Genomic DNA, 13,980 nt, shown 5'->3' on the forward strand with positions numbered 1-13,980 from the left:
ATATGAGCAAATACCTCAGCCCCCCTGGGCTGCACTGTGGTAGCATTAAGCACTCTGCAAGTTCTCCTTATGAATTGCCAGTAAAGTAGACAGTTTGCAAATGTTTATGTTCCTGCACTTATTTTGCCTCTACGAAATAAATGCCGCTGCCAGGCACAACACAATGCACCCAGTGTCTTCTGCAACGTTCTTGCTGCTGTTCACTGTAAACGGCATCTTTAGGGATGTGTTTCTAGCTCTTCACCTCCCTGCTCCCCACCTGTGCTTTGGCAGTCTCTACACGGAAGATGTTGTGATCGCTTTGTTTGCCCACAAGATATCCACTTCTGTCCTGCTGCATGCTAACTGGCTATTTTTCCTTTGCATTTTTCTCTCCAGGGTCATTTCTCTGAGATCGCTCTCACCTCTGGATGTCCTTGGCTCTCAAACATCCTGCTCATCTCCTGGAGGTACATCTACTCTGGATACTACCACAGTATAGTAGGAATATTACCAAAGGTGCAATTATTTTGACAGGCCTTTCTTCCTGGTGCATGCTTTAGATGCATACTGCTGATGACTGGGTCCTTTGTTCATATGTGTAATATGTAAAGTATACAAATGCTTTCTGTTTATGCATGAGGAAAAGAACATGAACAAGCCTTAGTAATCCCTTATTTCTCACTTGCAATTAGACTACAATAAAACATCCTATTCATATTAACAAAGAGTTTTGTGAAAGGGTAAGTCCCACTCTTTTCATGGTGGCATTGTCACCTCACAGAGTTCAGTCTGCTATGGCTTTCTAACTGCCCCACCCTTGCAACCTCCATTTTGCTACTGCAACCATTAGCAAGGTCATAGCTCTAAATCCCATCAAGCAATATGCCATAAAGTGTTTTGTGACACATAGCCAAGAGGGCCCTCTGTCACATAAGGGGAGAGATGAGGAATAGGAATAAGGAAGAGCAGATAAGCTAGTTCCACCTCTAAATGCCTCAAAATGTGAAGCCACTTAGGCAGGTACAACCATTTTACAGGCTAATCAGGTGCTCATTACAGGTCTGAACATGCTCATACCTGTGTAAGCAGCGCTGCTGCTGCCACTGAGCTTATATTCAGGCTAAACACCCATGGAGGATGCAGGGAGCTCCATCTGAAGGGAGCAGCCAGTAGAGATAAGGATTAATCATAGCTGGAACAGAGAAGAGCTTGTATTGCTTTCTACTAGCTCATCCAAAATAGTGCCCCTTCTGGTTTTTTTCCCCCTTTGTGCAAGGATTGCTTTACTGTTTTTTGAATGTCAGCTAACTTTGCTTATCAGTACCCAAAAAGCAAGTCCCTGCAGGGTCCCCACTGACAAATGCTGCCAGGCAGTCATGCCCTTTCCTCTGCTCTGAATGTGGTAATTAGAGAGATGCAATTTTCCAGTAGTGCTTGACAGCCTACATCAAAGGCACAGAAACTGTTTCTGGACATTGAAAAGATAAAATTCTAATACTAACTGATGCCTCCTTCAGTTTTTATTGCGGTTCAATGTAAACAGATGCTGCTGGTTTTGAAGTATATGTTCAGATCTGCCAGAGTATATATATTGCAGTAGTGATATCTACTGTAGTAAACTCTGATAATTACCATCATGGGTATATACTTGATTCAATCATCTCTATGACATTAGCTGTATGTGTGCTTACACATTCACAGATGTCTGTCTTTACGTGTACATGCATACAAATACAAACACATGCAAATGAATTAAATGGAAACTGTAATCCAATCTTAACCAGGGTTTTAAATTAATCATAATACATACACACACTTACAAACATCGGGCTATATTTAAGTTTCACATAAGCAGTGTAGAACTATTATCTTCTGTGGAGCTCTGCAGTTCATGAGTCAGACCCAAAGCCTGTTAGTTAGCCGGTGGAAAGACGCCACTGACTTTATTGGGCTTTGGACCAGACCCGAAGCCAATGGTTAATTGTCTCATATAATATAACTTTCCCTTCCAGCAAACTTAAGATAAACTTAGATTCTAATTCCAATAACTCTCTATAATTTTTTCCAAACAAATTCCTTATGGAATGGAAATGCCCATTCTTGTTCTGGGCATTTTTCAATGCTTTCGCATTTGTTTTGAAAATTGATTCAGTCATGTTAAACATTATGCAAGCTTGAAAATGATCACAGTCTCCAACTATCCAAAGTGAAATTCTCATACATTCAAAGCTCAGAAATAAATGTCATTAGAAACTTCAAACTTGGCTGGTATTAAAGCCATCTTTGAGGAAGGGAAATCAATTCACATTTGAAGAAATTCAGCCTAGTGTTTTAGAAAGCAAGAACAGTTTAGGTTTACATGTCCATCTCAGCTTTCTCATTTTATTACATGCCCTGTTCAACTTTCTATTTTCTTTCCAGGTTTTTTGACTTGGATTGATTTTGAATATGTACTTGAAAGATGCAATTATTTGGAGGGGAAATGAACATGCCTGCACCAAGCTTCTTGAATTAAAGCTTTCTAAAGATCTGCATTTGAGCTCCAAGCTAATAAGGCTGTTAAGTTCATCCTAATTTAGGTATCATAGCTGACAGAAACGCCGTTAAAGGCATTTCATTTTTAAGAAATGACTCCTGAAGAGCCTTTTTACTAAACATGCTGTCCATCCTCCTTTGAATAACATCTAAACTAAAATTCTGAGTTAAAAGCTCATGTCTAAGCTTCCTGAATGTAGGTATTGGATATGCTGTTCATACCCAGGCTGTCTATAAAAAGAATGTGGCTGAAGTTTTTTAGGCTGTGCTCATTACTAAAGGAAGTTTGCATTTGGATTACTATCTATATCAATACAGCTGTTACCTGATAAAATCGCTGTTGCAGAGCCATGTTGCCTTCTGGTGCTAGAGGCTCTCAGCTGCTGCAGGGGACTGGAGTTCGGGGTCCCGGCTAAAAGGCAACAGGGAACATCTCTGTTCCATAGCCCACAGGCTCTGCATAGTCTTGTAGGTGCCCCGGAGGCAGCAATTAATTCAAGACAATGAATGCTTAAAGTGTTAAAAGTGTTTCAAAACCATTGACTCCTGTTTCTTTCTGTGTCTATTCTATTGCCACAGCACATATATCATATTTTGCAACCCTTTTCTTGGTTTTATAAATAGAATTTAGAGTGTACTATTTATGTAGCCCTCTACCCAAAGAGAGGATTGACAATGTCACAGAAAGAAAAATCTCTGGTCAGACTGGCAACATCTACGACATCCCACTGTCTCTTCTTGTGGTACACCACAAACACAGCTTTCACAGTAAGTCCAAAGCTTGTTACAAGGTTTTGAAAAGCATTTATGGCTTTTAGTGAGTAGAATGTGAGGAGCAGATGCTCCCCAGGACTAATGCACACAAGCTTGCCATAATGTGAGGGCAAGTCTCAAAGTCCCAGAAAAAAAGAAAAATCTCTTCCAGTCCTTTGCTGATGTAAATGGGAACAGGTCCATTGGCTTACATCTAAATGTACTTACAGTGTAAGACATTCACCCCTTCAGTTTTAAAGCACCCTATCCGTACTTCTGTATTTGTGTTAACTGGTATTTGCACAATAATACCCAATGCACACAAAACATTGCATCAAAAGAAAGTTGCTCCTTCCCTCCAGCTTGTCTTTTGGGAATAATTACCTTTTTCTCCATTCCTGAGAGCTTCCCTGCACTGCTTGCAGTCTTCCAGTTAACATTATTTTGTCATCCTTTGCTACCAGACCTCTTTCCTTCCCACTGCCACTTCCTTTCTCTCTGGCATGCAAAGGGAGCCTGAGTCATAGTGAAACCTCTAAATACTGGCTCCCCTGGGTGCTCTTTCTCTTTCTACCCCTACATCGGGCAGCAACAGTGGTGGTCACAGGGTCTTGAATGTGTTTGTTGTTGTACGGTCCCTTTCTCTGATGCACATCGAGTGCACATCCCACCCTGCCTGTTGCTGTGTGTCCAATACAAAACACCTACAACAAAAGTGTTACTCAGTCAGGCTGAAAAGAACATTTAGATTGGGCTGCATCTTTTTACACCTGGGTCCCAGGATCTCAGTCCTGCCTGATGCTGATCATCCTGACCCCACTGCCCTATTGTCTGCCCCAGCTCTGATGGGAGTGGAGCACAGACACAGAATCACTGTCAGATCTTGAGCATTGCTCCTCCAAAACTCCTTGCCAAGGTTTGCCTTACAGCTCACTAGCAAGGCCTGAGTCTACTATTTAACTGACTAGCTTTGATCATTGTGTGACTGTATGCAAGAGGTTTGTTTCTCTTCCACGAGGCTAAGCAAGATGAAATGCTAAGAATTATGTTCACACCATCATGAGAATCAGTTGTTGGCTGAGGGAACTCCATACCACACCAGGCAACAGCACAAAGGTGAGCAGGTTGTAGGCATTCACTTCCCAGTAGGAGTTTCGCTCTGTGCTGCGGTGAGGTCCTCAGCTGCGGCCACTTCCCGAGATGAAAAGGACAGCTTTGCACGGTGGATTTATTGCACATTCCTGGTCACATGAGGGAGACTGTGTCCAGGTAGCTGCCTCTCTTGCTCTCCCTTTAATCACTGCAGGGTGGGAACTGGATCCAGCCTGGAGGGATAAAAGATCTCCGAGATGAAGAAGTACAATGGAGCGGAGTTAATGTCAACCGGTTTACTGTTGTAAGCAAATCACTACCACATCTCTCTGTGCAGCATGTTACAATTTACTACTCGTAGTTAAATGAGTCAGAGCTGTTGCTTCTGGTTCTGCCTCCAGCCTCTCCTGCCGCAGAGCTGGACAGACAATGGGTCCGTGTTGCAAAGGGGCCTCAGGCCAACCCCAAGGAGCTGCGTGTTGCAATGCCCATTATTGCAATGCCTCATTTTTAGGCCTCCTGCTGTGGAACAGATTGCTTAGGCCAGGGACAGACACCACTGTGCTTCACACAAGGTGTGGAGAGAGTTAAAAGCTAAGGAAAGGAAAATTCAGGAATCTACATACTCCTTGGGTTAGAATACATATATATTCTAATACGTATGGAGTGGGACCAGGCCCTGTGATAGGCAGGAAGAAGGTGTCTTTCTGCGACAAACTCCCTTGCAGTTAAGTGCCTAAGCCACATCAGCCTGCTTTTGCAGACAACGAGGGAGGGAGAGAACCACCTCGTTGCCTCCAACAGCTCATTGGGCACAGTACATCACACCCCAAGCAGTGGGAGACTTACTCTCCAGTGCCCACTCTGCTGGATTTAATCTGAACAGCCCTACAGCTCTGAAGTGTCCTGGCCACGGGGCTATTTCAGCAGCTGCTTTTTCTTGCACTCTCTGGCTACCTCCCTGTTTAATATAAAATCAAATGTGTCATTAGGAGGGAAGAAAAGCAATTCTCCCCGAGCCCCCAGTAATTTGGTGATTGGGATTTTCACTTTGCATACAAAATACCTGAGTTGAGCTGTTTACCTGAAATCCCTCGGTACCAAGGGGTTAGTGCTAAGTATCCCCTTTCTCCGTGAAGGTGTCCGGGCAGTTTGTTCAACAGACCTTTCGCTTCACAGATCTTTAGGATGAAGGTCTGATACGACTCAGGAGACTCACGCAAGATGATGAGCCTGGATTTAAGTATGCGAGAACTACTTGGAAGCAGGCTCACCCCCTCCCTCCACCGGGCCTTTACAATGGGTAAGTTAGGCAGCTTCCCTGCTTCGCCTCGGATTTCTGAAGGCTGTGTTCTCAGGCACAATCCTGAGCAGCAGGAGGCGGCTGCTGCTGTGCCTAACTCACTTGCTGAATTTAGCCTGCTCTCGCTTTTGAAAACAAGCTTTTAGCTCCTAATTCACTTGAGCGCTACGGAAAACGTTCGATAAAGCGTTCACCGGGGGACCAATTCGCGTTTGGAGTTACGAGAATTCAGACAAGAAGCCCTGAAATCACCAGAAATTCAGAGCAGACAAGAAACCCACGCTTTAACCAAAGCTTTGCGCAGCAGGTTTTCCCGGTAGCCGCCTTCTCTGGAGCTAGAGCCGAAGCTAAGCTTTCCTCTGCTCTCCGCCGCCGGGACCCCGGCGCCTGTCCCCCTGCCCCAGCCGCAGCCGGGCGCGTTGCGGTGCGGCGCGTCCCAGCCCGCACGGGGCCGGGGCCGGGCACAGGCGCCCGGGAGGCTGCTGCGCGGGCGGGTAGCCCCGTCCTTCCCCTCGCCCGTGGGAATAAGAGTAGGAAAATGGCTTCCCTTTTATTTTGTGTGTGCGTGTCTGCGCGTGTTTGCTCCCTCTCCGTGCTCTGGCTGCTGTGCGCTGTGTTTCCTACCCTCCGTGGAAAGTGTCGCGCCCCGGCGCTATCGCTTTCCCACGGCAGCGGCGAGCCTCGCCTGCGAGCTCGTGGTGGTACATGGATGTGCTCGGGGCCCCTCCGCTTTCTCTCGTCTGCCTGCCGAGGCTCTCTAGGAGTGTGTGCGGAGATATGCATGGAGGGGAGGGGGGGGTACCGGACTGCCTGGAGGGGGTGGCGGGGGAGAGGGGAGTTATTAGGAAACTTTGCTTTGGCTACTCTCTATCCTTGGGGCTGCGTGGCGCCAGCACCCTCAAGTTGAAAGGAAAACAGCCATTCTCACTTCCAACTGCCACTGAGATCCTTAAGGCGACAAAGACACAAAAGTGAGTTTTATTTGCTGGTAAGCCAGAGGCAAGAAAAAAGAAAAGCCAATTCCCCCTTAAAAAGAGCCGACAAATCCTTTCTGCTCTTTTGTGTGAGCTTTTCCTATTCACATGGAGCGTTCATCCGTGTGATTCCCAACTTATTGTCATTACTTAGTTATTAATTGTTCTCATCTGGGTTTAATTGAGCAACCAAAGACTTTAGCCCAAGGGTCAGGGGGAAAACTTAAAGCAAAGACATGTTCAATAGGAATCCTGCGCTTCGAATATCCATCCCGAGTTGACATAATGTAAAAAAAAAAAAAAAAAAAAAAAAAAAAGATGCAGACAAAGCGGAGAGATGAAAGGGTCCCGGCTTGCCCGGAGCCCCGCGCCGCAGCGCCCAAAGGTGCGGGCAGAGGGGAGCGGGGCTCGCGGGGAGCAGCTCAGGGCGGCTCTCGCTGTTTAAAATCTCTCTCGGCTTTTTCAAAGCTTCTTTACAGGATAAACCTGGCCTCCTGCGCGATTAGATCTCCTCCCCAAACCCGCGGTCTAATCGCACAGAGGCTGAGTTTATCTCCAGCCTTTTTCTGCCAGAGACACAACGTGGGAAAAAGCCGGCACCGCGCTCTCCCAGTCCGGCGCGGCGTTGGGCGCTGGGGTCAGGATCACAGACACTGTCATTTGCACAGAGAAAAGAAATGATCGGAAAAGAAAGCCAGACCAAAAGAAAAAGAGAGAGGGAGAGAGAGAGAAGCCAAGGAAAAATAAAACCCAACACCAAAACAAAACAACCACAAAAACCCAAAACTCACCCCGGCCCAAAAAGGACTGGGCGGCCAGAGCGGAGCAAGAGATGAGAAGAGCGGGATTAGAGCGGCGAGCTCTGGGGAAAGGGACTGGGTTCAGGTATGTTGTTTCGCCGAGTTATTGAAAGCATCATTGATATTTAGGAGATGATAAAAGTCCCGCCTCGCCCCCAGCTACAGTCTCGCTGGAGCCACGGTGCCTGCAGAAGATTGCCTAGCCTCATTACAGCAATTATTTTCCTTCTAACTTTGCTTCAACCTTAACGTTTAAATTGCTGGAAATGAAAGCAGCGGGGGGGGGGGGGGGGGATGAAGACAGAAAGAAAAATATAGACAGACCTAATTTCTCAGCGCCCATTCCCTAAGAGCGAAGATAAAGCACGAAATTAAAAAAAAAAAATAATAAAATAAAAAGGGGAAACCAACGCTCTCCGTAACCCGAGCGATCCGTAAAATGAAATGGGGTGGAGCGGCGCACTGAGGGGGTTCGGGGGCGCAGGCAGCGGGGAACGCGGCGAAGCGGCGGCACCGGGGCAGGCGGGCGCGGAATGGCGCGGGGTGTCCCGCCGCCCTCCTCCGCGGGGTCCTCGGCCGTCGCCGGCGGTTTCCAGGGGGCCGTGGCGACTGGGACGGGTTTCCAGAAGAGCCGGCTGCGGAGGGCTGCGGGGCGCCCGGAGCCACGGGGATGGGCAGGAGCCGGCGCCGGGCGGTCCCGACCGTCAGTCCCGCGGGTCCCGCCGGCTGCTCTTCCGCGGCCCCACACCCGTGCCCGAACCCCCCGTCCCCCACAGCCATTCCCACCACCCCGTACCCTAACACCCCCGTCGCCATCACCCGAACCCTCGGCGCCGGCGCTGCCTCTGCCCCGCTATTATCGCACGCTTCCTCCTTCTTCCGCACCACCCCGACCGCGACAGCCCTGTCCCCCTCCCCACACCCGAAGCGCCCGGTGCTCACTTCCCCTGAGCAGTGCCGGCTGCCGAGGGGAGCTGTGGGGAAGCCTTGGTCTCTCGCTAGGCTTGACAACGAGGTGGGGGAAACATGTCACGCCACCTCAACGCCTCCGGCAGCCGTCGGGGGCTACAGCCAGGAGCTTCCCAGCAAGGGCCGGCTGGCAGGGAGAGGCACAGCCCTGGGCAGGGACAGCCCGGCCGGCCCCGGAGCCGCTGGCGACAGCGGGCACCCGCACCCTTGGGGCAGGGAGGTGGTGGGAGCTGCTTGGCGAAAGAAAAAAAGGAAGAAACCTCAGAAAGCCATGAGGATGGGGCAACTCTGGGATACACAGCAAACTTAAAACCTCAGCCAAGGCCTCACTGTCTGAGGCTGATGCCCGCTGGGGAGAGAAAGATAAATGGCCAGTACAGCCAGTCCCTCTCTCCCTTGCCCCCCGACACACAAATTTAGCCTCTTCTGTCACCCCTGGCAGGGCAAGGAGCAAACAAACCGCATCAAACAGTAGCTTAAAATTAATTTATTTAACAAATATAGCTATAATATAAATGATAATAAAATTTCAAATATACAGTATATTACATAGTACACAGAGCCCCTTCCAATGGAGCTGGTGGAAGAACAAACACAGGTAACAGACAGTACTGTTACACAGGAACGGGAGAGGCTGCTCTACACTCCTGCCTCTTGACCTTGCCTTGCAAAAAGCAAGAGAAACATCCTGTCTTTCAGCCCCCTTTTTGCCGTTTCTTTTCCACAGTTCCTTTCCCCACGGTGGGGGGCTCTCCCCAGGCTGTCAGCCGGACCCGGGGAAGCAGGGCAGGGCTGGCCCATCACTGCCCTGTGCCGGGGAGGAGCTGGGGGATGCATCAGGTTTCTGCCAGCTGGAGAACTAAGCATCTCCCAGGACTGCTAAGGAAAGCGGAACGGCACTGGACCGGGAGGGCCAGCATAGAGGTCGAGCAGAGCCCGACTGGAGAAGTCTCTGCCACAGGGCCCACAGGGAAGTTCGCAGCGAGGAGCAGGGAGGGAGTGCGTGCTGGGCTGCCAGGAGCAGACAGCCAGCAGGCTGGGCTCATCAGGCTCAGCTCTATGTGAGGTGGTACATGCTGTATCCCACATGCGCTGTGTACAGTCCCACAGGAGCCACGGGCAGCCCTGCCCGCTGGAAAGGGCTGGAAGCACCGTACAGAGAGGCACCGGCCACAGCCGGGCCACCCAGCGGGAAGGAGATGCCGAAAGCAGCGGGCGGGAGCATGGGCTTGGCTGCCATCTTCAGCTTCTCCAGCTCGGCCTCCTGGAGCCGCTTGGCCTTGGCGCGGCGGTTCTGAAACCAGATCTTCACCTGGGTCTCGGTGAGGCTGAGCGAGCTGGAGAACTCCGCGCGCTCGGCGATGGACAGGTACTGCTTCTGCCGAAACTTCCTCTCCAGGGCCAGCAGCTGCGCCGTCGTGAAGGGCGTCCGCGGCTTCCTGTTCGTCTTGTGCTTGCGCAGGGTGCAGGCCGGGGGGCTCAGCCGCCCTGCGCCCACAGCGGCCGGAGGAGAGGGGGAAGGAGAGAGACACCTCGGTTAGCAGCACCTGAACTCACACGCCCCGCGGAGCCCCCACCCTACAGCAGCTGTGGTGGGCAGAAAGGGGGAAATACAACGTGAAGTTGCGCAAAAACCCCAGGGCTGCCCGGGGCACACTTGAAATTGATTGTTTCCCGTTCCAGTAAGGGAAACAAGCGTTTTACTATGGAAATAGCTTTTTCAAGACTCCCAAGACCGAAGGTACTCGCAGTGCTTTGTAGCAAGAACCGCTCCGACTCCATGAAAAACTCGGCAAACGGCAGGAGTCAGACACCCACGAGCCCTCCGCCTCCCGCTTTCACGGCTCCCGGCTCAGAGAGGAGATGTAAATGAAGGGAGTGACCCTCCAAAAAAAAATCCTGTCCTTTTTATTGGATTATGGAAAAAAAACAAACAAAATGCGCTGGCTTCTCAGACTCACACCCGCTTCATTAGGCCCCTGGGAACTGGATTAAGCATGTAATTAATTACGAGTTCTGAATTCACACTCGGCCTGTATCTACCGCTCTTCACATTTCCTCTTCCTTAATATTTCTAAGGGTCCTCAGCCTCAATCTACCCCGGGTTTACTTAGCAACAGCTTTTACTTTACAATTTAAATAAATTAAAACACCGCGATAAACTACACAAGTCCTGTCGGGAAACCTGCCTTCCTCCAAAGGACAGCGAGAGCAGCTCTGTTGGCAGCTCCGCTAAGTGCGCCCCGACCGCCCCGACGAGCCTCAGCCCCACCGCGCCCCTTCCCGCGGGCGCCCAAGCGGGGCGGGAGCGGGCCCCGGCCAGGGCAGGCGGCCCGGCTGCACGGCCCCGGGCTCCGCGCAGCCGTTGCGGAGGGTTAACGGGCTTTCCTGATCTCGGCCCTCCCGCTGCTGTTATTATTTTAGATGTCTCCGTAGTAAAGCAGGAAAACATCGGTAATTGCGGCTCTTCGGACTTTGGAGATGCAACACTTGAGAGAGCAACCGGTGGGGCTGACGGCCGCAAAGCCCGAAGGCGCCTCGCCTGGGAGCCGGGTCTGTGCGGGTCCTTAGGAGATTATTTGAGCTGCTTTGGGCGAAAAACATCGCTGAGGCTGTCAGGCTTTGCGTGGCCATTTCCAGCCCCAGGTGAAGCTAACTTTTTCTCCCCTCCGCCCCCCCCTCCCTTCCCTTAACATTTGGCACACGATCTCTCCCGGGCGCGGCCGCTCTTCTCCTTCGCGGCGATCGTCCGGCTTCGCGCACCCTTGACTAGTTCAGTATTCTGAACGCGCCGAAGTGGCCCCGCAGAGAGAGCGACCCGCAGGGAAAAGCGTGCCAGGAGGGGCCAGGCCGGGTGAAAACGGGAGGAAACCCCCGGCCGCCCCCGCGGGAAGGGCTCGGGTGGCCCGGGGGGGCCTCCCAGCCCGTCCTCTCCCGACCCTACTTACTCGGCGGAGGCGGCGAGAACCGTGGGCTTTGCATCCAGGGGCTTCGCTCCTGCTTCTCGGGGCTTTCCGCCTTGACGAGGGTGTCTTCGGGCAGCTTGACCAGCCCCCCGACAGAGAAGTGGCCGCCGAGGGGCAGCGGCGAGGCCGGCGCCTCCGCCGTCAGGGCGCCCAGGCGGGGGCTGAGGCTGGAGCGGGCGGCCGCACTGGCGCCCGGCGGGGGCCCGGCACCCTCGGCGCCCTCCCTGCCGCCCGGCTTCCTGTGGTCGGCCATGAGCGCCTCCACGCTGAACGGCAGGAAGGATGGGGAGACCTTGGGCTTGTCGCTCTCCTCCTCCCCACCCATAGCCGCCGCGACGGGGAGGCCGCCGCCGGGCTTGCTGAAGGCGGATGCTGGCAGCTCGTCGCTGCGGACCCCGGTGGGCGCGGCGGTCATATCCACAGCCGGGGCCATGCAGAGGCGGCCCGCCGTTGCCACCGCAGCGCCGGGCGGGAGCGGGTGCCGCGGCTCATGGGGCCGGGGCGGCGCTGGGGGCGCGGGCAGCCGTCGACGCGCTCCGACGCCGCGGCGGGCGGCGCCGCCTGATAAAGCGGCGCGGGGGCAGGCACCGCCCAACCAGCGCGCGGGGGGCGGGGCGGCGCCGCCCCATTGGCTGCGGCAGTGGCGGCGGCCCGGGGAGTGGGCGGGGGGGCCAGGCCGGGCTCGCCGTCGGGGCGCCCCGCCCCGCCCCGCCCGGCCCCGCCCCGCGCCCCCCCGGCCCCGATCCGCGCCTCGGCGCGCAGCGCAGGCGGGAGTGCGGAAGGCCGGGGCCGCCGGAGCCGCGCTCCGCCGCGGGGACGGGCCTGGGGGGAGGCTCAAACATTGCGGGACGAGTGCGCGAACGTCGGAAAAAAGCCGTCCTAGCTGTCTACGGCGCGCAGGGAGCGGGCCCGGGCCGTGCTCTTCTGTCAGGCCAACGCATACCGGGCTGTCCCGGGTGTGACTTCTCGGAGGGAGCCCCTGCCTGCCCCACAGCCCGGCTGCGCCTTGAAAAAGTGGTTTTGTGGCTTGCTTTGCTTGTTTGTTTTGTTTTTAAATGAACGCCTCCCCTGCGGTGCGTTCGATGCGTCTGCGGAGCTCTGCGCTTACATACGTACATACCCATATATTGCGCTAGGCTGCATGGCAGAGATGCGTGCGTGTCTCCAGATAATGAAATGTTCATTCGCGTAAAAAGGAACGTCTAAGCCCCAGACCCATTAAAGTCCCGGCTATTTTGTTTTGTAAATTCGTTTTACGATCCCTTATCCCTGCACCCAGGACGGATGTGCAGTAAAAAGGAGCCTCGCTCTAATAACGTGATTGGCCGCTCGCTGGGAAAAGTTTATTGATAGCGGCAGGGCTCTAATCTCCTCCGAGCACAGAGGCTCTCGCAGTCATTTAAGGGCAATTATCTGAACGGGGAGGGACAGCGAATTCCCTTTCCTTTTAACTGGACCCAATAAAGATGGTAGATTAGGAGCATATAGATTATGAAATGAATTGATATAATAGACAGTTTATTAACTGATAAGCAACAGGATCTGATTAAAATGCGTTGTCCTGCGCGCAGCTACACACACGCGTATCTTACACACGCGGGAGTTGTATACCCTTGCGGTGCGCTTGCTGTAGGTACTGCCCTGCACGTACACACGCTGAGTTGTGCTCACGTACGATCCCTCTACGGGAAGACGATTGTTACGCGACTTGCAAGGCGACCCCCGTGCGCTCCTATAGATTGGGGTGAACGCGCATTGCACAGATCTGTATATGCACGGACATATAGCTCACACGTAACTGGGTTCCCGCCCGATACGTGCCGCGGTGAGACCGGGGTCAGCTGCTGCGGGGCGGGGAGCCGCGGGGCTGCCGCCCAGCCCTGCCTGCTCCCTGCCTGCCCGCGCCCTGCCCGCTCCCGGCCCGAGCCCTGCCCGCGCCCTACGGCTACCCGTGCCCTGCCCGCGCCCTGCCCGCGCCCTACGGCTGCCCGCGCCCTACGGTTGCCCGTGCCCTGCGGTTGCCCGTGCCCTGCCTGCGCCCTACGGCTGCCCGTGCCCTGCCCGCAGCCTCCTTCGCGCCCCGTCGGGCCGAGGGGCCGGGCCGGGCCGCGCCGGGGGAGGGGGGGTGTGTGCGGAGGGGGGGTGCTCGGAGAAGCGGCTGCATTGCTAATTGCGAGAATAAACAATCTGTCACGATTAGTCAGTGCCTCTAATAGGCAGACAAGTGATGTTGTTTTTAGGCGCCAGCAGCGGTCTGATCAAAGGCTTCAGCTGGAGGGGGACTATTGAGGACGTTAACCCGCATCAAGGGAGCAAGGCGCCTTAGCCCTGGGACATCGGCACATTCAGCCTGACAAAATTAGTTTGCTCTACCAATCACACGACATTTTTCCCAAAGCCCGGTGCCCGACGCGAAGATGCACCCCCACCCCACCCCCCGACTAAGAAAATATCGATGCATCGTGTTTCACGATGTCCCCTCCACCCGATCCTACAGGTAGGATCTTTTTTTTTTTTCTCCTCCTTCCCTGATCCCAAACGCAACCGCGCAAAGGGAAAAGTGATGTGTTTATTAGACCTCCAGGCAGCCCCTAGGCTGCTTTCGA

General features: G+C 53.3%; 1 protein-coding gene across 1 annotated transcript; it reads right to left on the reverse strand.

The window, feature by feature from the left end:
- Positions 1–8,886: 8,886 nt before the first annotated feature.
- Positions 8,887–11,894, reverse strand: MSX1 (msh homeobox 1). The gene is made up of 2 exons (XM_027814497.2): positions 11,357–11,894; positions 8,887–9,896 (listed from the first exon to the last, which is right to left on the reverse strand). Exons 1-2 carry the CDS (start codon positions 11,805–11,807, stop codon positions 9,466–9,468), a joined length of 882 nt encoding a protein of 293 aa, XP_027670298.2. The 5' UTR covers positions 11,808–11,894; the 3' UTR covers positions 8,887–9,465.
- Between the last annotated feature and the right edge of the window lie 2,086 nt (positions 11,895–13,980).

This window comes from Falco cherrug, chromosome 1 (assembly GCF_023634085.1).
Source record: "Falco cherrug isolate bFalChe1 chromosome 1, bFalChe1.pri, whole genome shotgun sequence".
NCBI lineage: Eukaryota > Metazoa > Chordata > Aves > Falconiformes > Falconidae > Falco > Falco cherrug.

What these genes read in the sequence shown, in the direction of transcription:
- MSX1 (XM_027814497.2), bottom strand. Translation starts at nt 11,807, where the DNA reads ATGGCCCCGGCTGTGGATATGACCGCCGCGCCCACCGGGGTCCGCAGC. An exon ending in GTTCTCGCCGCCTCCGCCGA is followed by an intron (nt 9,897 to 11,356) that starts GTAAGTAGGGTC and finishes CTGTGGGCGCAG; the next exon opens with GGCGGCTGAGCCCCCCGGCC.